General features: G+C 39.2%; 1 protein-coding gene across 1 annotated transcript; it reads right to left on the reverse strand.

The window, feature by feature from the left end:
• Positions 1 to 164: 164 nt before the first annotated feature.
• LOC118752772 (mucin-5AC-like) lies at positions 165 to 26,748 on the reverse strand. Its single transcript, XM_036487641.1, has 4 exons — positions 26,480 to 26,748; positions 25,041 to 25,488; positions 4,105 to 5,732; positions 165 to 3,960 (listed from the first exon to the last, which is right to left on the reverse strand). Exons 2-4 carry the CDS (start codon positions 25,219 to 25,221, stop codon positions 2,362 to 2,364), a joined length of 3,408 nt encoding a protein of 1,135 aa, XP_036343534.1. The 5' UTR covers positions 25,222 to 25,488; positions 26,480 to 26,748; the 3' UTR covers positions 165 to 2,361.
• Between the last annotated feature and the right edge of the window lie 582 nt (positions 26,749 to 27,330).

Consider the following 27,330-nt stretch of genomic DNA (forward strand, 5'->3'; position numbering starts at 1 on the left):
GCTTTTTTGCATTTCAGCGACAACGCGATATAGGGCCTTTTTATATTAAGGTAACGAAATAATCTAGCACGGAGGACATATCGCTTCAGTAGATTGGAAATAAGGGCTCCTAAAAATTTAATTTTGCCGATTGGGTTAATAAGAAAATATTAACATTTACTTTCTCGTATCAGTTGTCTTAAAAAAAAAATGGCGTGGGTATCGGGTTCGCTGTATTACACTGTGTGCTAGAATACATATGTGACTGAGAAAGTTAAAAGGGACCTTCGGTTCGATAAGTTTTCGATAAAAAGGAAGTTGAAGTTACGTTTTTCCAATGCGTCCACCTTTGAATTTGTGAGAAAAAACTAAAGCTGTGGTTTATTGCATTTAAAGGACGTAAAATTTACTGTAAGAATTGGTAAAAAGTAAAGATATGTAGAATTTTTTCTACCCGTAGGTGTCCTTTTTAACATTCCCCGTCACATAGACATATATTTCTTTTCCTATATATTATAAATACCTCTTTTATTGTTCCAAACAGAAATTAGCTGATCTAGCATATTTCATACAATGTGGTTTACATTCAACTAAAGAAAAGGAATATAGTAGTTTCACAATTAAATTATTTCAAACAATTCACATAACAAAATCTATTTAGCAATTTTCTAAAGTGCTTTTAAAGTTCAAATTGAAAAACATAAGAATTAGATTCTAGAGAGAGAAAAAAACTTTATTAAAACTAGTCTTAAACTACAACATACATACTAATACAACATTCCTGTAGTATTTTTTGTAGGTACAGCAATATATGCATATATGTATATGGAAGTGTTATATTTAATACACACTTGTGCGATGTTTACTAAGTTCTTCATTAGTATTCTTAGTGTAATGAAAACTAAAACCTATAATTAACTTAATGAATTAAAATTAAAAAAATCGATGAGTTACTTGGGAATCTGTGTACTATGGATCATCAGATCAGTATTTATGATATTCAAATGCTTAGATGTCTTCTCAAATGTCCAAGTGATGAACAAAATGAAAGTTTAGTATGCAATCTGTTTTATTAAATGTATACATATACATACACACGTACATATATGCACTATCAGCTGTATGTGTGTAAGTTGATGCGAATTGAGAATTTTACTGCACATTGACTGGCAAGTAATGAAGACAAAGCTTATTTCTGCAGTGTAATCATCGTCGTCAAAGGAGAAATAATCAGCCTGATCGCCAATTCTATGTAAATAAATCGTTCCCATAATTTAACAGGCAAAACAAAAAAAAAAATGGAAAAATAGCTTTTACTTATTTTGCTTTAAAATCTTTAGGAACATTTGTTCAAATGAAATTTGCGATTAGGCCGAATGAATTCATTGTTCATTACTAGAGCTCAATATATGTACCATAAAAAAAAAATATATATTGGTATAGACTTTGCCTATCTTTTAGTTTAATTTTTTTTGAGGTAAAGAAAACAGTTTGGATACTTGATGTTAAAAACATATTACTGTTAGTATAAACAAAAACGAAAAAGACCATAACATTAAAATAAAGGAATAACATACATTTTTCTCATTAAACTATAAAGGAGTCTAATTACTGAAAGTAAGCTTCATTTGCTTTACTAAAATTAAACTGTATAACTTTCCTAACAATTATCATATGAACAGCTTCTCATTCTTTGCAAGTGGTATAAGTATTTCTCGCAGAATTTTGAGTACAAATGAGTTCATAATGCGATGGCCCCTATCGCGATTATCCTTTCTCGGTTTAAAGTTGATTGTTACCAATCAGATTGACAAAATGTGAATAACCACAAGGTTGATAACTATCAATTTTCTCTTGATATTTAGCGACCTTCTTGTTATTCACAGTATTATTTTGTTAATTTCATTGATAACTATCAGTTATCAACCTAGAATTGAAAAAACGCAATCATCAGGTCAGTATTTATGAATAATATTTTCGTTTGCATCCAACGCATCTTTACAAATGTGTCTTGTGTGATGTGTGTGCGCATGTAGGTGTGTCATATGAGCTAGTGCTAAAAAAGTAAGCGTTTTTACTATCGCTTAGCAATTATTTAATCATTTTCCAATCGCTTTTAATAAAGCCTCTTACTATTTACTACTATATTATCTTCAAGTTCACCGTCTGAACATCACCCGCTTATTCGCTCTACACTGTACTCTCCGGCTTTTGTTTTTTGTCTTTCTTGTTCTTAATTTTTGCTAGCTGGTAATTGTTGGCTTGAATAGCAGACAGACGAGCTGCTTTGTCGGCACTCCTTTCGCCACGTCTACCGCTCTGGCTCCGTTTCCAGCCGCCACCACTGCGAGGCACTTCTCCATTTTAGGCATGTATTTTGTGTCACGACACAGATGTCGCAAAGAACTCTTGCAGTCGCTGCACAGTGCTGCGATCCAGCTTGCATAGATCGAAATCAAACGTTTTGGCCGTAATCTCGTAACAGCCGGTTGCCGCAATCATCTCGACCACCTGTTGCAACTCGTCATTATCTTGTAGCGTCATTATTTTGTGATGTAGTTCCTGCAATTCGCTTAAATATTCAGTTGGTAATGCAGGCGTGGGCGTTGCACCGCTGTTGGCGCTTGCAGCCTCTGCGGCCGCCGCACCGACAGGCGCAGCCGGTGATGCGGGTCGCAGTGGGTGAGGCGGTGCCAGCGGCGCTGCCGCTGCTGCAGCAGCTGTCGAAACGCTCGCAGTTGCGGCAACATTTGAGCTGGTGTTGCTGACGTTGGCATTGGCGGTGGTAGCGGTGGCTGGAGGGGCTGGCGAGCTAGTTACACTGGTGCCAGTCGAGTTATTAGGAGGCGGCAAAAATGCCCCGCCACTATTGAGTGCCTCAGTAGAAGCAGAACTGCTATTGTTTTGCGAGGGCGCATTGTTGCTGTTGTTGCCATTGCCGATGTTATTCGAGTTAATGCCGCTGCTGCTGCTGTTATTGATGCCGAGGAGTGGGCCGCTTATACTAGCGGCTCGGCTGTGTCGCAGTGCAGGCGACTTCGCTTGATCTCGTGCCGCTTTGTTAGCCTCCTTTTTGGCTTGCTTGATTGGAGGTTCTATGAACGTGTTTACTGATACGGTGGCAGCTGCCACAGAGCTTCGTCGACGTTTCTTTTCTCCTTTTTCTATCTTTTTATCTTGTTTGTCGGCGCCATCTTTCGTCTTTGCATTACGTTCGCTGCCACGCTGCTTGTACTCTTTGATGCTGGCGGCTGCCAACTTCTCGGGCTTTTCTGCTGGTGTCACCTCCGCTTTGGTGGTGGGCGATGATGTCGGCTTTGTGGTTGCCACCGGCTTTGGTGGTATATCCAGAAAACTGCTATTCGAGCTATCCGATTGCAAAGCGGCGGGTGCAGGGTCAGTAGAAGAGGTCGTCTTTGAAGCGCCAGTTCCTGCAGCTTTCTCCGCGGTTATCGTCGGCAGTGGGGTTTCCTCTGGGGAATGTGCTTTGGCGCCGTCGCCCATATCATTATTGGTGTTGCTGTTGGTAGCGGTATTGGTGCTCATTAATGGGACAGTAGGGGTACTTGCCAATGATGTTACTGATGCGGCGGCGTTAGCACTTTTAGCAGCATTTTTAGTGCTTCTTCGGACCTCCACCACTTCGCCTTCCTCGGCTGCATTGCGCTTTTCTTCTTTGGATGCTTTCTCTTTGGACTTCTTTTCTTTACTTTGTGACTTCTTTGTTGGTGCAGCGGCCGCTGTGGCAGTGCTGCTGCTGTTTGTGGTTGCCACACTGCTGGCAGCGTTAAGGGCGGGGTTTGCATTACTCGGTTCATTCTTGGGCGGTTCAAGTGGTGCTGGTGTTTCGGTTGTAATCGCTGTAGCAGCGGGAGCTACGGTGACTGCGGTTGTCGTTACATTTACATTCGCATTAGATTCCCGGGTCTTTTCCGGGCGTATCTTCTCATCCACACGCTCTTTCTCTTTTTCCTTATCCTTATCCTTTTCCTTATCCTTATCTTTATCCTTTTCCTTATCCTTTTCCTTATCTTTATCTTTTTCCTTTTCCTTTTCTTTTTCCTTTTCTTTTTCTTTTTCTTTATCCTTTTCCTTTTCCTTTTCCTTGTCTTTTTCTTTGTCTTTTTCCTTGTGTCTCTCTTTGTCACGCTCTTTATCTCGTTCTTTATCTTTGTCTTTGTTCTTGTCCTTTTTCTTGTGCTTATGCGACTTCTTTTCTTTTTCTTTCTCCTTTTCCTTTTCTTTTTCTTTGTCATTCTCTTTCTCTACCTTTTTGCCTTGGGTGCTTGAAATGCCGGTTGGTTTCTTATCCCCACTGCCAGCCGGTGCAGTAGCTGCCTGAGTATTTGCACCGTTTGCCGAAACAATCGGCGCGGTTTTATCGACAGTCTTATCATTGTTCTTTAACTTGGCTGCTTCCGCCTTATCTTTGCCATCTTTGTCTGCCTTCTTGGCGTTCACATTCGCGGGAGATTGCTTGCCTTTGAGATCTTTAGCTTCCGCTACTACAGCGTTCCCATTAGATGCCGTTGAAGGCGCTACATTGCTGGCATCTCCACTAGGGCCAACGTTGGCCGCAACGCCATGACGTTCTTCCTTTGAATCTTTTGATTTCCCTTCAACACTTCGATGCTTTTCTTTGTGCTCGTCACGACGCTCCTTGTCGCGTTCTTTGTCCTTATCCTTGTCTTTCTTTTCTTTCTTAGATTTCTTGCCGCTTGAGCTAGATTTATCTTCGCGGGACTTAGATTCCTTAACCTCCGTTTTATTGCTACTATTCGTTGGCTTTACGTCCTCCACACGCCCGCTTGCAGACGACGAAGATCGGGGTGGAGTCGGTCGTTTCGGGCTTGGGGCACTAACGTCACGCGTACTTGCTTTCGGGCTTAGCGATCGTTTGGTGCCAGCTTTCTCTCGGCTGCGTTCACGTTCTTTTTCTCGTGACTTATCCTTCTTCGACTTCGATTCTTCGCGCTTTTCATGTTTGCTACTCTCGCCGGATGATTTCTTGCTCTCACCACGCGGCTCTTTGTGTGGGCTAGATGACGACTTATGCTTTTCTTTCTTTTCAGACTTTTCACGTGGCTTCTCGCTACTACCGGCGGAAGCCGTTGACGAGCTGCTCATCTTGTCACGTTCTTTAATGGACTTCTCCTTGGCACTAGCGTTGTTCGCATTGCTACTGCCAGAGTTAGGTGTTACCCCACCACCGCCACCACCGCTTGCGCTGCTTGCGTGAGGTACCCCTTTGCCGCCTCCGACATTCAGACTGTTATTCTTAGCATCTGGCGAATGTTTGCTAGAGCCGCTTTTTATTGGTGTACCAAAGAGATTAGCAAACGAATTACTCTTGGAATCATCAACGCGAGTTTTGTGTTTTTTACCGCCGCTACCACCGACTGCTTCGCCGCTACTCAGTTTTGGTTTGCTAATCATACCACCACCTTCATCACTGATAGCAGCATTCGGCGTGGTATTGGTCGGGGGTACGGCGCCACCGCCAACTACGCCTGCACCAGTCACTGGTATGCCGCCTCCTTTGAGCAGCTTTTGTCGAAAATCCTCCGAAACATGGTCGAAAACAAACTTTTGCACCTCGAACCGATGATGTGGTGGACCAGTTTGCTGCAAATCTAAATCGTAAGTAAATTGTATACGCTTTGGCTCATCGCGGTTACGAAAATATATATCTATCGGCACCAAGAAACCGGCGTAACCAGATTCGGTGATAACGTATGGCGGCTTGTTGGAAACTGTAAAAAGAAAAAAAAACGTTGAAGAAGTTAGAAATTATAACACCATTGGTTCAAACTTAGAAAGAAAAAATAAACACGTGTTTTGTGAAACTAAAATTACATGTTTTCATATGGTTGTTCCCTGCGTTACGTTTGAAGACACTTTCTTTATCATAAAAACTATAGTAGGCTCTGAATTAACACAAATGCATCGTCAATACCTTTTTGAACCCTACACAAATATTTTCCACAAATGTTATATGGTAAGTGTATAACGATTAAAAGTTCCCGTCCCGACGTTCCCAAAATGGAACTCGTATCGAAGATGACTGACGTTTTTTCAAAATTCTACGTATCTGTTAATGGTACAAAAAAATGATGTGTGAATATGGTGACCGTTTGCACCGATTTTGAGAAAATTGTTTCGCTGAATATTTTTTTAAAAGTCGGGACGTATAAGTGTCCCAATTTTTCATATTTGTACCGATTAACTGCTCTGTTCTGTATCACTGACAAATTCTTGTCACAGTTTTTATTACGGAAATATATATGAAATTTGCCAGTAAAAAATATTTTGACACCGATACAGAAATGGGCTATAAATACCGATTTTCAGTTTTTTTTTATTAATTTAAAAGAGTCGTCCTGTAATCTGGCCCAAAAACAATTTTTCGTACAAACATTGCAGTACATAGGATGTAAGGGAACCATAAACATAGCCAGAATCCTTATTTTCTACTCTCGCTGTATTGCACTCTCATTCTTGTATCAATTCTTTTTATGGTTTTTATAGTTATTTATTACTACCCGGCCACGTATGCGCGAGGCTTCTTTTTTTGGGTTGTAGAAGCGATGGCTCCTTAAGTGGTCGGGAGTTTTTCAGCTAACTCCCTACGACACCAGGTTGCTCATGTGTTGACGTCTTTTTTAAGACGATTGACAAACTTATAGTGCGTTTAAACGTATACAGCTTGGTTGATGAAATGCCAGCGTAACTGTTGAGTGAGTTATGTAGACTCTAGACCTGTGAATGCCGTTCTAGGCATACCACCCGCGGACATAGACGAGACGGAGCTTCATCTGCCTCGGGAGACACGCACAACACTCGCACAACTTCGCTCCGGCTACTGCAGCAGGTTGAACTCCTACTTGAGTAGGTTGAATGAGGATGTGCCGAATGAGTGTCCGGCATGCGGAGAGACCCCACATGACTCGAAACATCTCTTCGCATGCCCGGAAAACCCGACAACCCTAACGGCCTTGTCCCTGTGGACAAACCCCACAGAAGCTGCACGCTTCCTAGGGTTGCCGTTAGTGGAACTTGACGACAACGACTGAGATACCAACCGATCTGGGCGGGGTTGTTGTAGCCGCTACAACAACAACAACAACGTGAGTTTCCGAGCGAAATTTGGATTGTGTTAGCAAAAATGAACAAACCACAATTATACTTATGATATAATACATACATTGACAGGAATGTAATTTTAATATATGACTAGTGTGACATTTTACTACTTCTGGCAAATTTTTTTTTAGTTTCACTTTTATTTCAACATATTTTGATTAAAAGAGAAATACTGATAAAAATAAAATTTTTTCATAAAAACAGGGTTGAAATCTTGAAATTTCTGCCCGTAGCTTGTTTGTAAGTCAAATATGAGTGGCATTGTGCTACTATGATATCACGGCCGAGTAATCATAGCCAACTTATGTACAGTAGTCGAAAAGTTATAGCCGCACCAAATTTTGACAAGTTTTAAAATATTATTTTTGTTGTTATTTAATTTCGGTTAGAATTTTATAGTTCGTTCTTTACCAACATTCGTATAAATACAAGTTTTTTACATAGCGCCTTTGCAAGTGGACTGCTCAAATTTGGAAACATGAATTTGAACGGGTTTTGTTAAAGAACGAACTATATGTCAAAATAGGAAGGTAGAACCGCTGAGGGGAATTTTTCAAATTCTTGACGTTTGCAAGCAATTTAATTTTAAAATTTTACACTCACATTCTTATTTTCAATCTCAAACAACAACAACTTTGAACAATTCCTCTTTTTACTCCCAATTTTATACGATTTTAAAATGTTGGCAAACTTCAAAAAAAAAATCATGGCCGACGCATTGAGAGAACGGTTTTACCTTACTATGCTTTTATCATGGTAAATTCCACTTTCACCTGTGTTACCAGACATTTTTACGCTTATAAGAATATTACTGACCTGAAATATTTGTTATAAAAACTACATTAATTACCAGTTTGTGCTTTTAAAGTGATGCAATATTTTTAAAATCTTATACCAATTCGGCAAAAATCGCACGGCAACCCTCGATCGGTTCGACAATACTTGCTGCAAAAATGAAAATTGCTCGTGCAGCGCGAGCAAGAGTAAATAATTCCTCGAAAGCGATTTGCGTAATTTCAGTTGCAGTGGGCTTCCTCTTTGGCATACTGACAGCAAAATGCGTAGAAAAAGTGCTTGTGTTGCCACGTTTAACCGCCCCATTACCACTTCACATTAACTGTAGCTTTTTTGTTGTGAAAAAAAAATGTGTAGCTCTAATTTTTTTTAAATATGGTATGTAGTGCTAACTTGACACCATACACCTACTCTATAGAATTGAGATATTGAAAATGTTGCAACGGCATTAATTGTAGCTTTTTTGTTGTAAATTTTGAAGTTTTCGTTTTTTTAAGAAAAAAATGGTAAGTAGTGCTAACTTGATAGCATACACCTGGTCGATAGAATTGAGATATCCACTATTTTACTATGCCCTTAATTGTAGCTTTCTTGTTGTGGAAGAAAAAAATTGTAGCTTTCGTTTTTCTGGAAAAAATCGAGTTGACCGTTTTCGAAAAGGCTGTCCCTAATCATCCGGAACTTCCGGACGAATACTTATTTCTTATTGTACCGGAATATCCGGATTATTATTGATTAATTATTCGTCCGGAATTTTCTATTTTTCATTGGGAAAATTTGCGCAATTAATATGTTATTTTAAGCCAATTGAGTTTCAAATTGATTTTTTTTTTATTTTTTTCCGGATGAATATCTGTAGTCGAAAAAGATATGTTAAAAATCCAGAAAATAAAATTGCTCAGATGAGAAGAAAAAATATTTTACTTTCTTGTTGAGTTATTTTCGCATACGTTTTATCGATTTCGCTGTAAGAAATAAATAGACATATTAAGCTGACCAACCGTCCTCCTTTGAGGAGGATTGTCATCCTCAAACGTGAGTTGTCCTCCTCAAAAATATTGTCCTTCTTTTGAGCAAAAATGTCCTCCTTGTCCTCCGTCTCAAGTTTTATAGCAGTGATGAAATTTGCCAAAAATTTCGTTCAGAATATTATTATTTCATAATCGTACATAATCATTGTATTTAAAAGGAGTTTACATTGTTCAACATTCAGTTAAATGATGTAAGCTTTTGATTCAACTAACCGCCTTTGAAAGTTGAACGCCTTTTAGCCTTAAAAAATAATATCTAATACGGCTTTCCCACTGCACGCGAATTACGTAGTTTGCTCTGTCATTCGTAATTCGCACTCCAATTACCCTTGGAATTACGTAATCCGCCATACTAAATTTTGTTGGTAATTCAGATCCAATTACCATGCGAATTACGAACAAATCGCTGCCGTCTCTAATTTTTATCGGACATTTATCGAAACCAGTTCACAAATGAAAACTGGCACTTTTTAAAAGTACGCAAAGCAATTACTTAAATTTTGCACAAATTTTTTAGCGAAGCAAAATAAACAAAACAGAGATAGAGAACTGTCAAATTGAATTAAGAATGTGCGCGTGGGAAAGGGGTGAGTAATTGGAGGATCGAACAAAGTTATTCCCTTTGTTGTAGGGTAAGCCGTATTACCCTTCAAAAGGCGTTCGCACGAGGCGATTTTGCGTTCAACTCTCGCAGGGTTGCACGAAAAAAAAGTAGAATGGCTAAATTTTGGCTGGCGACCAACTTTGTTGAAAGCGATTAGTTGAAAGGCCGTTCAACCAAAAGTAGAATGCAAAGTTGAACAATGCAAACGCCTTTTATGGTGAATTTTTGCATATTTTGTTATTTTTAGCCATTCAATTTGATTTTCGTGTAACCGTGTGTGAGTTGAACGCGAAATCGCCTGGTGCGAACGGCCTTTTACAACACTGAAAACTAGCTAACGACGCCTCTTCACAGGGAAAATTATTGCCTACCACATGTCATTGTATTTGCCAGATATGTGTAAGTATTATCAGTGGCAATATTTTTGCGTGGGAATTTTTTATCTTGATAAAGCATTTGTAAGATGGCTTAAACAAGTACGTTCGTTACGTTGGAGCGCAAATAAGCTTAAAATTTTTAAGAAAATGTGTTATTTTACATCCAAGTACATAATCAAAAATACCACAGGCCCAGCGGCGGATCCAGACTTTTTTCGGGGGTTTTTTCCGGGAAATTTGCCACTTATTCTTATCACTGTAAAGGAGTAATTCTTGTATATATATATTAAGGTGATCCAAAATAACTAACCGCTGTTATTTTGGCCGCTGAGGTGTAGTGGTAAGCAGTGCGCGCTTTCCCTCATCAGCACCTGGGTTCAAGCCCTGGTCAAAGCAACATCGCAAAAAAAAATATTGAAAAAGGTTTTTTTCTTAACAGCAGTCGTCACTCGGCAGGCAATGGCAAACCTCCGAGTGTATTTCTGCCATGAAAAACAGCTTCTCATAAAAATACAATCGCTGTTCGGAGTCGGCGTAAAACTGTAGGTGCGACAACATCAAGACGCACGCCACAAGTCCGAGGAGAAGCTCGGCCAAACACTAACATATGTGTAAGCGTCAATCTATTATTGTTATTATTAAAACAACCAACCTGACGAATTTATGGCCTTAAAATGACCTATTTACTGAAAAGGAAATTCTCCCATTTGGAAACATTTTTATTTCAATTTTAAAAGTTGTCGGTCGGCATTTGAATTTTCTATGTAAATAACACGTAAAAGAATTGTTTTCATTAAAAATGTTATAACTTTTGAACCGTTAAGAAAGAAGGGATAAAGGTTTTTCTAGGCATATTCTTGTAGGGCATTAAATTCTCTAAAAAATTACCCTCAAGCACCGTTAATTTTTTCATGATCCAATGATCGGATCCAAATCAAATTAGTATGGGACCACATGTGGGACACTACCTTTCCGATAGAAAATTAATTATCGAAATCGGTGGAGGTGGTCGAATGTATGCGCTAACATACCAAAAAATATATTCCGACGAATTGATAACCTACTTTTTTAAGTCGGTTAAAAATAAATATGTAACGGTCTTATAATTATGCAACGCAGTGTACTGTTAACTTGTTCGACTTGTGTTTATAGAAACTTTGAATTGTTTATTTATTTGTTATTTATGTGTTAAAATAAATATAAAAAATTTGTTGTGTTTTCAATGTGGAGAATTTGTCCTCCTGGCATGTTAAAAATTCTGGCAACCTAATTTTCATGAAAGTAATGTTGTACCTCCATGTTCTTTGTTTTAAGAGTTGTTTTAACCCCACACAATGCAAATGGTACCAAACGAGACAATAATCACTGCCGATCAAACCTTCTCAGGTGGTATATTTTTTACATCAGCATCAACAGTTTTCTCTAAATCTATATTACACAGTGAGCATTAGAAGATTTGCAATATTTTAAATTTAATGATGATTCAACGAATTTTCACCCGTCAGCCGTAAACTATTTTTTCGTAATTAATATATTTACGTTATCATCCATAATTGCATTTGTAATTGCTTCAGACATCGTTTCAATTTCGTCCTCATCAATTAAATGATACCCTGGTAGAGCTCGTTTTGCCAATTCAATATTGTAGAACGTTTTTCCATGCTTGTCATTTTGGTAAACATCCTTGGTCCTTTTACCTGTTTTTTTGGGAAAACCTTTGACCGTGTTTTTACATCCTTTAGATCGTCCTCTTGGTTTAAATACTGGCAATGTTTTTTTTTGCATAAAATATTTTTTGTAAATGAAGGTCCTTATTGTTGATTTATTTTGGAACGAATTTTATTATCCCTTGTCAAGCTTGGTTTGCAGATAAACCGGTTTCGGTGTTGTGCCATCTTCAGTGTCATTTTTCGTTCTGTCTGGTTCGAGTTTTTGTCCTTAATTTATGTTCATTTGTCTTAGTTAATGTGATTTTCGTCGATGATAAATTATTAGATGATGTCCTTTTCTATACCCGAGCTCACTTGTGCACAATGGTATTATAACTTTGTTCGCATAACGATTGTTTGTAACAGCCAAAACGAATCGAAATAGATAGAAGCCGTCATCGATTCGACATCAGTTAGCGAGTGACGAAACGAACGAACTCAATGTGGTACAACCAAACTCGCTATCGTCTATCCGTGCTAGCTAACTTTGTTGTTGCTTTCACATGCAAAATTTTTCGTTAAGCGACCGGAACTCAAACATAGCAAGCAGCGAAGTGGCGAATCGATGACGGCTATAGACAAATGCTCGAGCAAAAATTTAAACTAAGAAACCCGTCGAAAATTTTTTAAATCAGACAAGGACCACGCCCATTTCCCATATCACGGTAATTTACAGAAATACGAAAACTGCGATAAATTAGTAACTATTTGAGCTTATTTACTCAAAATCGATATATGCAATGACCTCTTAGCAGAAAACGATATTTAGGGAAATTTTTGGAAAATGGGCTTCCACTTGCGCATACATACATATGTGTATCTCGGTACCCGGTTTATCAATTTCTACCAAACTTGACACATTTACCAACCTTGGGGCAAAAAAGCAATATGTTGAACATTTTTGAAATCGGACTAAAATTACTGCCACTTACCATACAATGGTAAATTTCAGAAATAAGAGAAAACTCCGATCTTTCAATAACTAAAGATGCCAACTTACAACAATCTTTTAACCAACTTTGGTCCAATTATTTCAATATTTCATAGCATATTATTGAAACTGTTTGACATCGGCAAAAATACTCTTCCTTATCGTGCAGTTTACTGAATGGCGAAAAAACGATATTTAATACGTGCGCCGGGTATATAAAGTTCGGTTTCGCCCGAACTTATACTTCTTTACTTGTTTTTTTTTTTTTTAATAAGTTCATCTTCGCTGTCTCTATATTAACATACGGTATGTTGTCGCTGTATGGTTTCTGTCTGCAAGTAGGTAAAAGTCGGTGATTTTTTCCTTGGTGGTAATTTTTGGTGTATTCGGAGTGTATATCGACTAATCATCAGGAAGTTTCAATTCAAAAATTTTCCTCTCGCCGACGCCAAACCCATCACCGGCCTGTAGGGGCAATATGGGGAATAGAAATAGCAATCCAGACTTTCCGGGTCAATAAAAAAATATTATTCCACCAGAAGTTCCGGGCGAATATCCTCTACGTTTCGAAAAAAGTTTGTATGTTGTTTGTCAATACAATGTTTGGATATTGTTATACTGCGGTATTCAAACTGTTTGTATATGCAGATTTGCGATACATTGCAACCATATACATACACTGCATATTTTAAATATTCAATGTAGCAATGAACAATTTTTTTGAATTTTCCATTTTTAAAACACCAATGGTAACCAATAACCAACGAATCGTCAACTTTGTTTCTGATGCGCCGATTGCTGTAGAGATGCGTTTCGATAGCTTTTCGGATGTGTTTTGGACAAGTATATATTTTTAATAATTTGTACCTCGGCGTTAGGGAACGTTATACTTTGTACGTATGCAAAGCGATTGGCGTTTTGGAAATCAGCCTATGTAGTGCTAACTTGACACCATGCCACCATACCACGCCAGCTGACCTAAACATATTTTTGCGATTTTCTCGGAAACCGAGTTAGCAAGAAAATTAATTTTGGAGGCCCTACAAGTACCAAAGTACCGCTGTAACTTTTTTATACCCGGGCAAACTTGTGCACAAGAGTATTATAATTTTGTTCACATAACAGTTGTTTGTAACAGCCAAAACGAATTGAGATAGATATAGACAAATGTATACATAAATGCTCAGAATGAAAAGATTAAGCCAAGTCTGTCTGTCCGTCTGTCCGTCCGTGTACAAGGTAACTCGAGCAAATATTGATATCTCCACGAAATTTCGCATGTTTATCCAAGGTAGGTTGGTATTGAAAATGGACGAAATCGGAATGTAACCATGCCCACTTCACATATAATGGTATTTTCGAAAAATGCAAGAGCTACGATATTTCAGTAAATTGGTTGAAAATTTGTATGTGAAGTAGAATTTTGGTAAAAAATAATATTATGAAATGTTTAGAAAATGATGTATTTCAGTAGCCGCTTCACCAATCCTTACCAAACTCGGTCCGAGCCTTGCCTAGGGTATAGCTAAGAAATCTGTTGAAAATATTTGAAATCGTACAATAATCACGCCCACCCGCCATATAACGGTATTTTACGGAAACACGAAAACTGCGATAAATCAGTAACTATTGAAGCTAATTTACTCAAAATCCACAATTGCAATAACCACTTAGCGTAAAATTAGATTATTATAAATTTTTGGATAATGGGCGTGGCACCGCCCACTTTATGACCACTTTATCGATTTCTACCAAACTTGGGCTAACTATATTATTTAGTCTAACTCAGCATATTATCGAAAACGTTTGAAATCGACAAAAATACGCTTGCTTATCATGCATAGGTAGTTAGAGAAAATTGAAACGACGATATTTGATACCTGCGCCGGATATATAAAGTTCGTTTTCGTCCGAACTTATACTTCTTTAATTGTTAATATCTCAATTCTATCGAATAGGTGTATGGTGTCAAGTTAGCACTGCATATTAATTATAATTATATATTATAATTATATTGAATTAACTGATAATTAATTAGTAGTTAACATTTATATAAACAAATAAGAACAATTTAGTAATCGCTGAAAGTGCAAAATGAAAAAGAACTTATGTTATTACCTTTTTGATAATTACAGATAATTTACAGATTTCAAATTGTTGCAGTTGATTTCCAATGAGGAACACATATTTTTCTCAACGCCTAATGCATTTTCCAATAATACATTTAATATTTGCCATGATTTTTGAATATCTCCGTTTTGCACTGAAAAGGTTATACTCGAAAAACGTACAAAATGTACCCAAAGTAACACATCAAAATTCGTTATTTTAATTACTTTGATTGTTTATAAAAATTAAAATGACATTATTAAAATAATAAAATTAAATAAGTAACAAGAACTCGTCTCATTTATTATCAAAATGGCCCAAGTTTTTTATAAAAAGAAAAATTACATTAATAAAATTAACTTAAAAGTGAGTGACACAAAAGCACACAGTTTCCGAGATTTGCCCATATATCCATAAAGTTCTTGGAAACGGCTCTAACGATTCTGATGATTTTGTGCACAGATAATGTTTTGAATTCTAAGGCTATCTGAATAGGCATTATCTCCGAGATTACTCGTATAAGGTTGCCACCTATTCAAAATTTTTTACAAATTAATTAAAACATCATAATATGGGTATTTTGAATAGCATATTTATTTAATTTTTTGTTTAGAAAAAAATATAAAATATTACTATTCATGGGTACCAAAAGAAGGTTCTTAAACAATGCTTTCCCTATACACAAAATGTTATCTCTTATGATAATAGTGTAAGGTTGCCATTTATTTTCGATTCTACACGGTTTATCTAAAACATCGCACTATGGATATCAAATGAAAAGTGTTGATGAGAACTTTGGTCAGAAAATATAGGGTTGCCATGCTTCTATGTAATACAAATTTTTATTTTGTATTTCGGAAAAGGGTTGCCACCTAAATTAAGAGTAAGGAATTTTCTTAATAGATATCGAAATCTTTATTTTTTTTTTATTTCCAAAATATTTTTTTGAAGCTATCCAAATCTTGAAAACTTTAAAAAGTATGTATATGCACTAGGATTTATGGGAGAAAAATAAATATTTTATTTTTTATTTTTAATACAGTAGTTTTTAACCAATTAACTAAATTTAATAGAGCTAATCATGATTAAAATATTGATTTTTAATCACAATGTAGAGTTTTCCATATGTTTGTGTATCAACTGCAGACATAGTTTGTATTGTATTAGAACCTAGTTTTTCTTTATGTAAATTTTTCACTTTTTACTTCAATAAATATCGTCCTATCGAACGTTCGTGTTTTCTTCCATTGTTCGTATATGCTCACAAAGGCCAGGGCAAGTTGTGAACACGTCTTTCGGTGGTCAAAAGTATTTATTCTATATATAATATAATTGTTTAAATCGTTTGTCGATTTGTTATTGGTTTAAAAATTTCTAAAAATCGTTGGTCGGTTGGTATATAATAATAAAATGAGTAATCGATAGCGCAAATCGAAAAACTAAATAATGAAAACTACGCGACATGGTCAATTACAATGAAAAGTCTTCTAATAACACAATACTATTGGGATGTTGTAGTTAAGACATGTCCAGCTTCAGCATCAACAGAAACTGCAGCTGCATGGGCAAAGGCTGACCAGAAGGCACTAGCGATGATAACTTTGTGCGTTAAGCCACCAGAGCTGACTCACGTCAAAAAATTCACCACGGCGATGGGTGCATGACATAAATTGAACGAATTTGAACATATAATCTATAATTTCCAATTGCGTAAATGTTGAAAATATTTATTTAACTATACAACGAACTATTTAAAACCATAAGCAGAAGACATAATTACCAGAACAACTCTGATGCAATTAAGGAGTAGCTAATTTGGTTTTCGTACTCGTCACACCCGTCACAGTGAGTAAAATTCAGATAGCTCGTTCGGATTAAATTGTTTTTGAAATTTTTTTTTTCTAGGCATTGTGGATATCTCGGAAACCTATTACAAAATACTCGTCTTAAAGAATTTTGTATTACAGTTTAAGAATTAAGCCTTAAAATATGAGTTGAAATGTCACACCCGTCACCGTGGAATGAGCCTTAAGCAGATGTTGTAGGTAATGTTTTAATTTATATTGCAATTTTCTTGTGCACGCTCGGTCAGTTATTCAGGTATATACTAGGGATGTTAATTTTCCACAGAGCGTTGTCACAATCGCAGAATTAGCCCCGAGATTTAGATATTCATTACTTTTCAACAATTTGAATCGAAAAAATTGCTTCTATATTGTTTGAAATGAATAATAAAAAATTTAAATTTTTTGGATTCACAAGGGCGAATAGATAATTTTTAAGCTGCCAAAGTTTGAAGATCGAAATTCGAGGATGTTATCGAGTTTATATATGCACTGAGAAAAAGGATTACTTTCGACAACTAAAGATATTTAGTTTCCGAATTTTCACAATATTTGGGAACTGTTACCAAGGATTGGGAACTATAACCATGGGTTGGCAATTATAAATAAATATATCAAAGCTTCTAATATTCATCTAGGTTGTACCAAATCGTAAATTTAGTTGAAGGGTTTCGTTAATACTAATAAATATTTCTTTGAAGCAAATTTCTACAAATTTCATTCAACTTAACGCATGGTTCATAAAAGGATGTTATTAAGCTCTGCTAATGCAGGTCAGCTTTCTTTCAACAAATGGTTTAGTCATAGTTACCAAATCTTAGTTGAGGCAACCATGACTTGGTTTGAGAGCGGAACATATTCATGTTTGTGAGCCACCCCTAAAGAATGCTGAGCGCTCTCTGAGCACATGTGTGTTTCACATACGAAGAGCGCCAGCTGAGCAATGCACACAATCCCACTTATTGAATCGTTTGAATGTGCTAGTATAGAGCGTGTCAGACGTGGCAATATTTCCGTCTCTCGCACGCAATTCGCTGTCAAATTGAGAAAGAGGAATTTTATTTCGATGTGTGAACAGCCAGAAAGATCTTTACAGGCTCTAATGCCGACCATTATGTCGATCCCTGCGCTAGGTAGCGAAAGAAAAGTGTGCGCTATAACATGCCCAGTCTTGTTTGTCTCAGTTTCAGTTTTGCTATCGCCGCGAGTTGTTTCGGTGCGCGCATAGTTATTTAAAAATTTAAAAATATAAAGTTTGATGCCAAACGGGGTTTCTCAGCAGATATATCTGTGTTCGTATGGAAAAGTAGCTTTGTCCCGTTTTTTTAATTTTCGCAATTAATTTTTTTATAAATCATATATTTTAAAATTTAACGTAATGAAACCACGTTTCCTGTCGAAAAATGTATTACTGAGAAAATTTACTATTTTACAGTTTTTTTCTCCTCCCATTCGGCTTTGTTTACTTTTACTTGAGAAATTTCATCGCCGCCGAGAATGCGGAATCTTGTATTATATCATTCTTGTTACCATATAGTGTTTAGTGTTGAACAATTTTTGCTCTTAAAATTAAGAAAATTATGTCGAGCAAAAATAAAACTAAGTACTAAAAAACGCGAATATGTGGTAGATTTCAGACCTTGTGTGGTAGATGCTCAAAAAAGTGGCAGATCTACCACAATGTGGTAGAAGTCCGATCACTGCCAGAAACTTGAATCTGTTTAAATTCTACAGGATTTCCTCATTAGTTGTATACCCATACTTCTTCTCTAAGCACATTTCTCTGAATTTTTTAAATAATTTTTGAATTACTGACGTTAGAGTGAACAACTAAAAACGCAATTTTACTATATTTGGCCCATGGTTTCGCGAATACATTGATACTTGTGTTTAAAATTTACTATCGCGCGGTGTTATAAGAATGACATTTGTACAAAAATATTAATTATTAAATAAAAAAAGAAATATAGCCAATACTGGTCAAGAAAAGGAGTTTCTATTATTGCCATCAGTGCAAATTACAAATCCCGAAAATCCCGGGATTACTTGCCAAGAATCCCGGGATTTCCGAGACCTTAAAAAGTCCGGGATCCCGGGATTCACATTCCTAGTATATACATACTAGGGCGGGTCAAATTTTTGGCATCAAAGGCACATCACGATTATGGTTATTTGGGTCATTTCAAGCATTTTTGCCCAAGAAACCATATGTCTAAAATGAATTTCGAGCCAGCGATTTTTTTATCTATTTTTTTTTCAAAAAGTGGCTTACCTGCTGAAAAAAACTGTATTGAAAACTAGACAAAATGTGTATCTTGCGGCTTTTTGGGTCGAGGCTAGTTTTAAATACAGCTGTGAGGCACTTTTTGAAAAATATTAAAACTACATAGATAGAAAAAATCGCTGACTCGAAATTCATTTTAGACCTATGGTTTCCTGGGCAAAAAATGCTTGAAATGACCCAAACAATTATAATCGAGATGTGCCTGTTAATTTTTTTGGGCCCTACAAATGGACTCGCCCTAATACATACTAGATCGATTCCCCTAGTCGATGTAAACAAATTGGTGAGCATTTTTATTGTGATTTGTTACAAACAGACGTTATCAGAACTAGATGTTAATACCTTCGTGTGCATTCCCATTCCCACGACAGCCGGTTCTACGTACCGGAATGACTCGGGTTTGACCCGACCAAGGGCTGTTGTTTCGGCGATCTAACCCCGTTTAGATCGGCGAAGTATCTCAGAAGTTGTTCGGCCATAGGGCTACATTCACTACGTATTCTTCTACTCAGGGCTGGCATCGAGTCAAACCCAGCGCCAAAAATCTACACCTGCTGTGTATGCCGGAGACGACTACACCACAACTCCACCTCTGTCAAGTGTAATGCCTGCGAGGGGTGGAGTCACCTTAGAGTCTGCTCAGGACTACGGACGCATCGACAGTGGACCACGTCGTACGTGGCCCCCTGTTGCTCAAACAGAGCAGCCTCCAAGGCCAACCTCAGTCCACCCGAGCAGCCTCACACAGGCACCACAACACATCAACATAATAACACCACAGACCATACCACAGCCACGACTGACCACATAACACACACAACCGCACCACCACCCACACGCCGCCGCCAACAACTCCTGGTTACCCCTACAATCTGCACGGGATGTCAGACCAGGATATTCCGTAATGTGACATCAGTCAAGTGCAACACCTGCCTTGGCTGGTGCCACTTTAGGCCATGCTCAGGTCTGCGTACCACGCGAGTTTGGACTGGGAACTTCGAGGGCCCGTGTTGCGCTGCTCGGTCGCAGACCCCAACTGCGACGCCTCCCGCCACCACCACAGGGCGGCAACCATCACAGCAGCGCACACAGCCAACGGCGGTAAGAACACACCCCACACCCCACATCACGACACGTCTCCCGAACCACATGAAGCTCCTTCAATTTAACTGTAACGGGCTACAGAGCAAGATTGAGGAGATAACCGTCTTCATGTGTCGGCATGGTATATTGATAGCTGCGGTCCAAGAGACGAAGGTGCACAGCAATTCAACTTTGTTGAATTGCGCCGGGTACAACGTGCACCGTCGAGATCGCGAGCGAGATAATGGTGGTGGCTTAGCGTTCATCACGCACCACACCGTGCAGTATCGTCTTATCGAAGCAGACATCGACCGCAGGGATACCACCCTAGAATGGCAGGGCATCGCTATCCGGTCAGGCGATGTTGACCTCGAAATATTTAACATATACATACCCCCTGTCACCCGGCAGGATATCACCCTGATATAGGTGCGCTCCTCAGAGGTGAAAACCGTATGGTAGTATTTGACTTTAATGCGCACCACGATCTTTGGCACTCAAGCCTGTCAAACGATCGTAGGGGAACAGACTTGGCTGAGTAGATAGACGATTCGACATTCTGCACAATGAACGACGACGCACCCACCAGGATTATGGGTAACTGCAGTAGCTCGCCAGACATCACCATAGTCAGCGCTGGTCTGATAAACAGCATAACATGGCGACCATAGGCATCTCGATAGATAAACCAACCGACTTTGCCTCCGCCAATCACCGGACTTATATCAACTTTTCTAAAGATGATTGGAAAGGTTACGCGGAGTTTACCGAAAACACCTTCACAGCGCTCCCCACACCAACCGACGTCCATCTCGGTGAACGTAAGTTCCGCAGGGCTGTCACTGCTGCTGCAGCTGGCTTCATACCGGCAGGATGTATAACGGACCCACGTCCAAACTTCCCTGCCGAAGCGGCTCTCAACGCGGAGATTCGGCAACTAGTAAACGTACATAAGCGGAAGAAGTGGGAGGAGCATCTGAAGACCTGTAACTTCACCTCTGGTGTGAGCAAGTTTTGGTCAACCGTGAGGTCGCTGTCCAATCCGACGAAGCACGACGACAGAGTCGAAATTTCCTTCGGCGACCATGCTTCGTCGGACCCGGAGCGATGCGCGAGCTATCTTAGCCGGCAGTTCATACTGCATCCTCCGGTGGACAAAGCCAAGCCAAGTCGAGTGACCAGAAGGCTGCACAAACTGCCAACAACCTGTGCCCCTCTTGCTTTCACTTGCGGTGAAGTTCAGGTGGCCATCGGGAAGGCGAAAGCCTCCTAAGCCATGGGTCCCGACGGAATATGCATGCTGATGGCCACTCTCATCATCCCAGACATCTGGAAGGTGGGGAGAGTGGTCCCACTCTCCAAACCGGGGAAACCTGCCAACAAAGGAGATTCTTATCGTCCGATAACACTCCTTTCCCCGGTAGCGGAGTCACTCGAGGCCTTGCTACTCCCATACTTCACAAACGACTTGACCCCAGCGAAGCATCAGCATGGTTTCCGAAAAGTGCACAGCACAACAACAGCACTTAACGCCATAAACACTCAGATAACTCGTGGCCTTAACCGAAACCGTCCCTGTGAGAGAACGATTCTAGTAGCGTTGGACTTGTCAAAAGCGTTTAACACCGTCTGCCATCCTACGCTACTAGAAGATATAGAGGCCTCCTCTCTCCCACGGAGGCTCAAACGGTGGTCGGCAAATTATCTGAGTGGTCGACATTCGTCGGTAATGTTTAGAGACAAAACGAGTAAACAGAGGAAAATAAAACAGGGGGTTGTTGTTGTTGTTGTAGCGGCTACAACAACCCCGCCCAGATCGGTTGGTATCTCAGTCGTTGTCGTCAAGTTCCACTAACGGCAACCCTAGGAAGCGTGCAGCTTCTGTGGGATCTGTCCACAGGGACAAGGCCGTTAGGGTTGTCGGGTTTTCCGGGCATGCGAAGAGATGGTTCGAGTCATGTGGGGTCTCTCCGCATGCCGGACATTCGTTCGGCACATCCTCATTCAACCTACTCAAGTAGGAGTTTAACCTGCTGCAGTAGCCGGAGCGAAGTTGAGCGAGTGTAGTGCGTGTCTCCCGAGGCAGATGAAGCTCTGTCTCGTCTATGTCCGGGGGTGGTATGCCTAGAACGGCATTCACAGGTCTAGAGTCTACATAACTCGAGACTGAGTCCCTGTGAATGCCGTTCAGGGCCTGTCTGTACGCTGTCGGGTCCAGAGGTTGCTTAAAACAGGGGGTTCCACAGGGTGGTGTCCTTTCCCCGCTACTGTTTAACTTTTACATTTCAAAGCTCCCTCAACCACCAGAGGGAGTCTCGATTGTCTCTTACGCCGACGATTGCTCGATCATGGCGACTGGGAATGGAATTGATGACCTGTGTTCGAAAGTAAACGGGTATCTCTCCGAACTTTCTCGCTTCTTCACTGGAAAGTATCTAGCCCTCTCCCCAACGTAATCCTCTGCGACCCTGTTCACAACCTGGACGAAGGAGGTCAGGCTACCGCTAGGAATTCACGTCGATGACACACCAATTCCGACGGTGAATAATCCTAAAATTCTCGGAGTAACATTCGACAGCCTGCTCTCCTTCTCTGCGCACGCAACCGCTATTGTCAATAAAGTACAGAGCCCCAACAAAGTCCTCAAGTCGCTAGCCGGCAGTACTTGGGGCAAAGACAAAGAAACGGTGCTGGCAACATACAAGGCAATAGGCCAGCCGGTTTTGAACTACGCAGCGCCAGTGTGGTCGCCGGGGACTAGTAGGACGCAGTGGACGAAGCTACAGACTGCACAGAACACCGCACTCAGGTCAGCGACAGGATGCCCCCTGATGTCGCCCGAACACCATCTTCACGGCGAGGCGCAAATGCTCCCCGTAAAGGAGCACAACATCATGCTCTGCAAGCAGTTCCTGGTCGGGAGCCACAGAAGTGGCCACCCTAACAGACAGCTGCTCGCAGAGGAGCCCTCGCCTAGGCACGTTAGGAGCCATCTATATGAACTGACGGACGAAGTCCAGAGGTTCATCAAGCAACCTCTGGACCCGACAGCTTACCGACTGGCCCTGAACGGCATTCACAGGGAGTCAGTCTCGAGTTATGTAGACTCTAGACCTGTGAATGCCGTTCTAGGCATACCGCCCCCGGACACAGACGAGACGGAGCTTCATCTGCCTCGGGAGACGCGAACGACACTAGCACAACTTCGCTCCGGCTACTGCAGCAGGTTAAACTCCTACCTGAGTAGATTGAATGAGGATGTGCCAAATGAGTGTCCCGCATGCGGAGAACCCACAAGACTCGAAACATCTCTTCGCATGCCCGGAAAACCAGACAACCCTAACGGCCTTGTCCCTGTGGACCAACCCCGCAGAAACTGCACGCTTCCTAGGGCTGCCGTTAGTGGAACTTGACGACAACGACTGAGATACCAACCGACCTGGGCGGGATTGTTGTAGCCGCTACAACAACAACAACAACCTCCGTGTGCATGTGCCAAAAATCGGCCAAAATGGGGTTGATTTCTAAGAGTTCAACTGAACTAATAAATTGCTCGAAATTAAATAATATTTCACTTGTTTTATGTGTACACATAGAATTTTTTGGTACTATATTACATCCTTTCATCATGACAATCTATAATTTTTATGCAAAACATCTTGAAATGTTCAGTGGAGTCTGAGCACAGGGCCCCCTTGAAAACTCCGGGCCCGGCGGAAAAACATTTCTGGAGATTTTTCAAATCTGTTAAAATGCAAAACAAAAATGTATCTCTAAATTAGTGGATATTGTTTTATTGGCATGTAATTCAACTAAAGCATCAAGCAAAAATCAAAGTGTAAGATTAATTTTATTGTGTGTTGAAAATATTATCTACAAAGCAAATCATCATCATAAGGGTTGTAAATGTTTTTTCCGGCAGATGTATTTGGTAATCACAATACTAAAAGGAACGACAATTGGGCAGAGGTGAAAGCAATTAATGGTAATAAAACGCCTCTTGAGTTGCGCTGCTTCATATGAGGGCGATTTTAGATAATGGCACAATACAAATAAATTCACATACTACCTTTGAGTTAAGTAATAGAAGAACATGTATTTACACATACATGTATGTATATACAAATGTAAGTCAATCTGAATTTGGCAATTTGTGCTTACCAATCTGACAAATCATCAATTAATGGATAAAGATTACATTATCAAGCACTTAAGACAGTAAGTTCTGTACTGAAAGTATCAAATTAAGGCAGCTTAATGCAGTAACTTCCTCAGTAATTAATTACTAAGGCCGCTTTGACATACTTACTTATATTTAGAAGATAATGAGCAATGCGTGGTTTTGAGATTTGTAAGTTACCAGGATAATTATCAGCTAAGACGAACTAATAACAAAATATGCTATATATGCTATGGTTGGAAGCCAGACTAAAAAACTGGCAAGTAGGTTTACAATATACATAGTTTGCAATTGCATATAATTAGAAGTACCGAGGTAATTTCCCCTACTTTATTAACGGTTGTTTATTAAGTCATAAAACGCTTCAATACCCTCCAAAACCACCGACTGCTCCAAAAACCACCAGACCACAATCCAAAATAACAAAACAAAAATGGTTTATCACGTTAACAAGGAAGCAAGAATTTACATTGGTCACCCAACCGCGTTAAAATAAAACCCCGAAAAGAAAACAAAAACAACCAAACAAGTCAATAAGGATTTGTCTACAGCAGATCTACACTTCCTTTGTGCACGTCAACAACCACCCTCTTATAGGAGGAATTTGGCACCCTCATCAACTCAACTAACTGGCTAGTAGACAGTAGTAGTAGTATGTATATACACACCTTTCCACCCCTTTCATCACTGCAATCCTAATCACAGAATACGTATTTGTATTCATTCATGCATGGGCTGATGGTGAGATGTATTTATCTTTTATGTGTGTGTCTGTTAGTTATGTGGCAAGCGTGCATCAATGCGTACATTTGCACGCGCTATTCTATATTTGTTATTCTATATCTGTTGAATGACAAACGTACATGAATGACAATACATTCCTATTCCTATACATTCCTACATACATATGCATTAGTATAAAGATGTATTCTGATGTAATGCATGCGTATGTAGTTAAGTACTTTACTTACCCCTCTTTGGCTTTGGAAAGGAATCGTGTAAATTAAAAACGACCTTGTCAACATAGGTGCTGATATCTGCTTCTTTAACACCGCGCACATACAACTCCCAATCGTGAGTGAAGCCTTCTGGTGTTTTCTTGCTGCGCAACCTCGCCGTATGACCGATCTCGAATTGCACTTTTACAGCCATCGCTGTGGCCAACACGATAGACGATAACTGCTGTTATTAAATTTTATTGCTGCGGCCCTCACTTGATAAGCAGTGTTATACTGATCAGCGAACAATGTGTTTTGCATGCGGCGCACGCACTCCCTCAATATAGTACATGAACAGTTTCTTTCCTCTACCTTTTCACACACTTTGTTTTGTCCAAATTATACACTACCCACTTGTTATCGTTTCGTTTATCTCTCTTCGTATTCGCCGGACACGAAATTTTTTAATTGGTCTATCAATCTAAAAAAGGAAGAGAACAGTTAAAAAAATGTAATTAGTAAAATACATGAAAAGGTAATGAATTAAAAATGGAGTTGTCGCTGGGACACTACATAATTATGCACTTATGGGCTTACATTACTAACAAAAATACGTATGTTGAAGTGCATCAATTAAGCGAAAAGCAGGTGGAATAGAAAGGGAATTCGTAGGCGCTGAAAGTATTTAAAAAATAATGGAAATCATGGTGGATTATAGGGGCAAACATTTATAAAATAAACAAAGGAAAATTATTATGAATCAAAACCACAAAAATAAAATATGCTATCTACATATAACCTATCAACTTATGTATGTATGTACATATGTAAGTTGATATAAATCAAAATGAAGAAAGCGGCGATGGAAAATGCGCCGACGCATATGTAATGCATTGGTGGTGCATTTCAGTAGCTAAGCGGCGCGTCATTGTGGCACGTAGTCATCCACACTGTGCCATGATGCATACATACTTACATATACATAAAATGTATATAGTTATGTATGTATGTATCCATTCGAAGAGGCGGAAACTTTGCACCAACTAGCCACAGTAATACAAAACGTGTTAACTTTAAGCTCTTGTCGTACTGGGGCATTACCATCAACCCCGTAACTGGTTTAAACGATTGTTTATTTTCTTTAGCATAACACAGGTTTTTATATGTATTTCATTCATTTCATATATGAACATACATGTGAATGAACAATAATATTGAAGCACCTAAATCACCAAAAACAACGCCTGAGCCTATTTATCATGCTACGTCGACGTCGGCATTATGTCTCGCCGCAATAGCGCAGCATGTTGTTTTTTTATACAGCCACAGCGACCAACGCTGTTGGATACCATCGGCACATTTTTGAGTATGATGCAGGTACTTCCTGTTTCATCGCTGCTACCCAACCGCCAATGCACCGCTGCTTGACATCATTATTACATTTTCGGTAAATCTTTCTTCTGCAAGCTCACCTTTTCAATGGACTGCCGCTGCCTCTACCGCTGCTGCTGAGGCTGGCCTCACTTTTTCACTTCGATTTTTCACGTTCGTTTCACACTTTCATCTACATTGAACGAACATGCGTTAATTTTTTATTTAATACTGCTAAAAAAGTATGTATACGATTAGTTTAACAACTTTCAACGAATCTTTTTAACGTCCATTTTTTTATTTGACACAAATTTTCAATGAAACTCAATTTTCAACACTTCGACGACGACCTCTTCCTCACTGCTTTTACTTGCTTCCCTTTTTCTACTATTGTCCTTTCTTCGTGATTCCACTTTATTTTCCTCTATCCAGTTGAAGTTGGCAATGCTACAATGGGTTCTGAGCTTTGCTAAAGAAATTCTTAAGTAGAAAGCACACGATTGAATGGTGAATTTATACAATTTGCACATTTTGGAAGGTATACCACGTTTATACACGTATTATTTATAAAAGAACAATTTGCAAAATGGTAAACTTTTCGCATAAAAACTGAGTAACCTTTTTAGTTGCATATAACTAAGGGTTATTCTCTAGTATAGGGTAACAACCGCTAAAACAGGGCTAATATTAGTAACCATTTAAAAGTTATAAACAAAAAACTTTTGTTAAATTTCGTTGTTTTCTATGAGCAATTACCACGTCAAAAATGCACTAACCGCCCTGTTCCCACACCCTGACAAAACTCAGCGGCTGACTATTGCCTTTACTACTGCGCCTAATACTATGCCACAAATTTATTTTAAGCTGTCGTATGACAATTGTCAGTTTTATTGTTATGACCTACTGGGTAAGTGACAACGGCGAAACAATGTTTATATTGTGTTTTAGGCGC

This window comes from Rhagoletis pomonella, unplaced genomic scaffold (genome assembly GCF_013731165.1).
Source record: "Rhagoletis pomonella isolate Grant_MI unplaced genomic scaffold, Rhpom_1.0 Rhpom_scaffold_01831, whole genome shotgun sequence".
Taxonomy (NCBI): Eukaryota; Metazoa; Arthropoda; class Insecta; order Diptera; family Tephritidae; genus Rhagoletis; species Rhagoletis pomonella.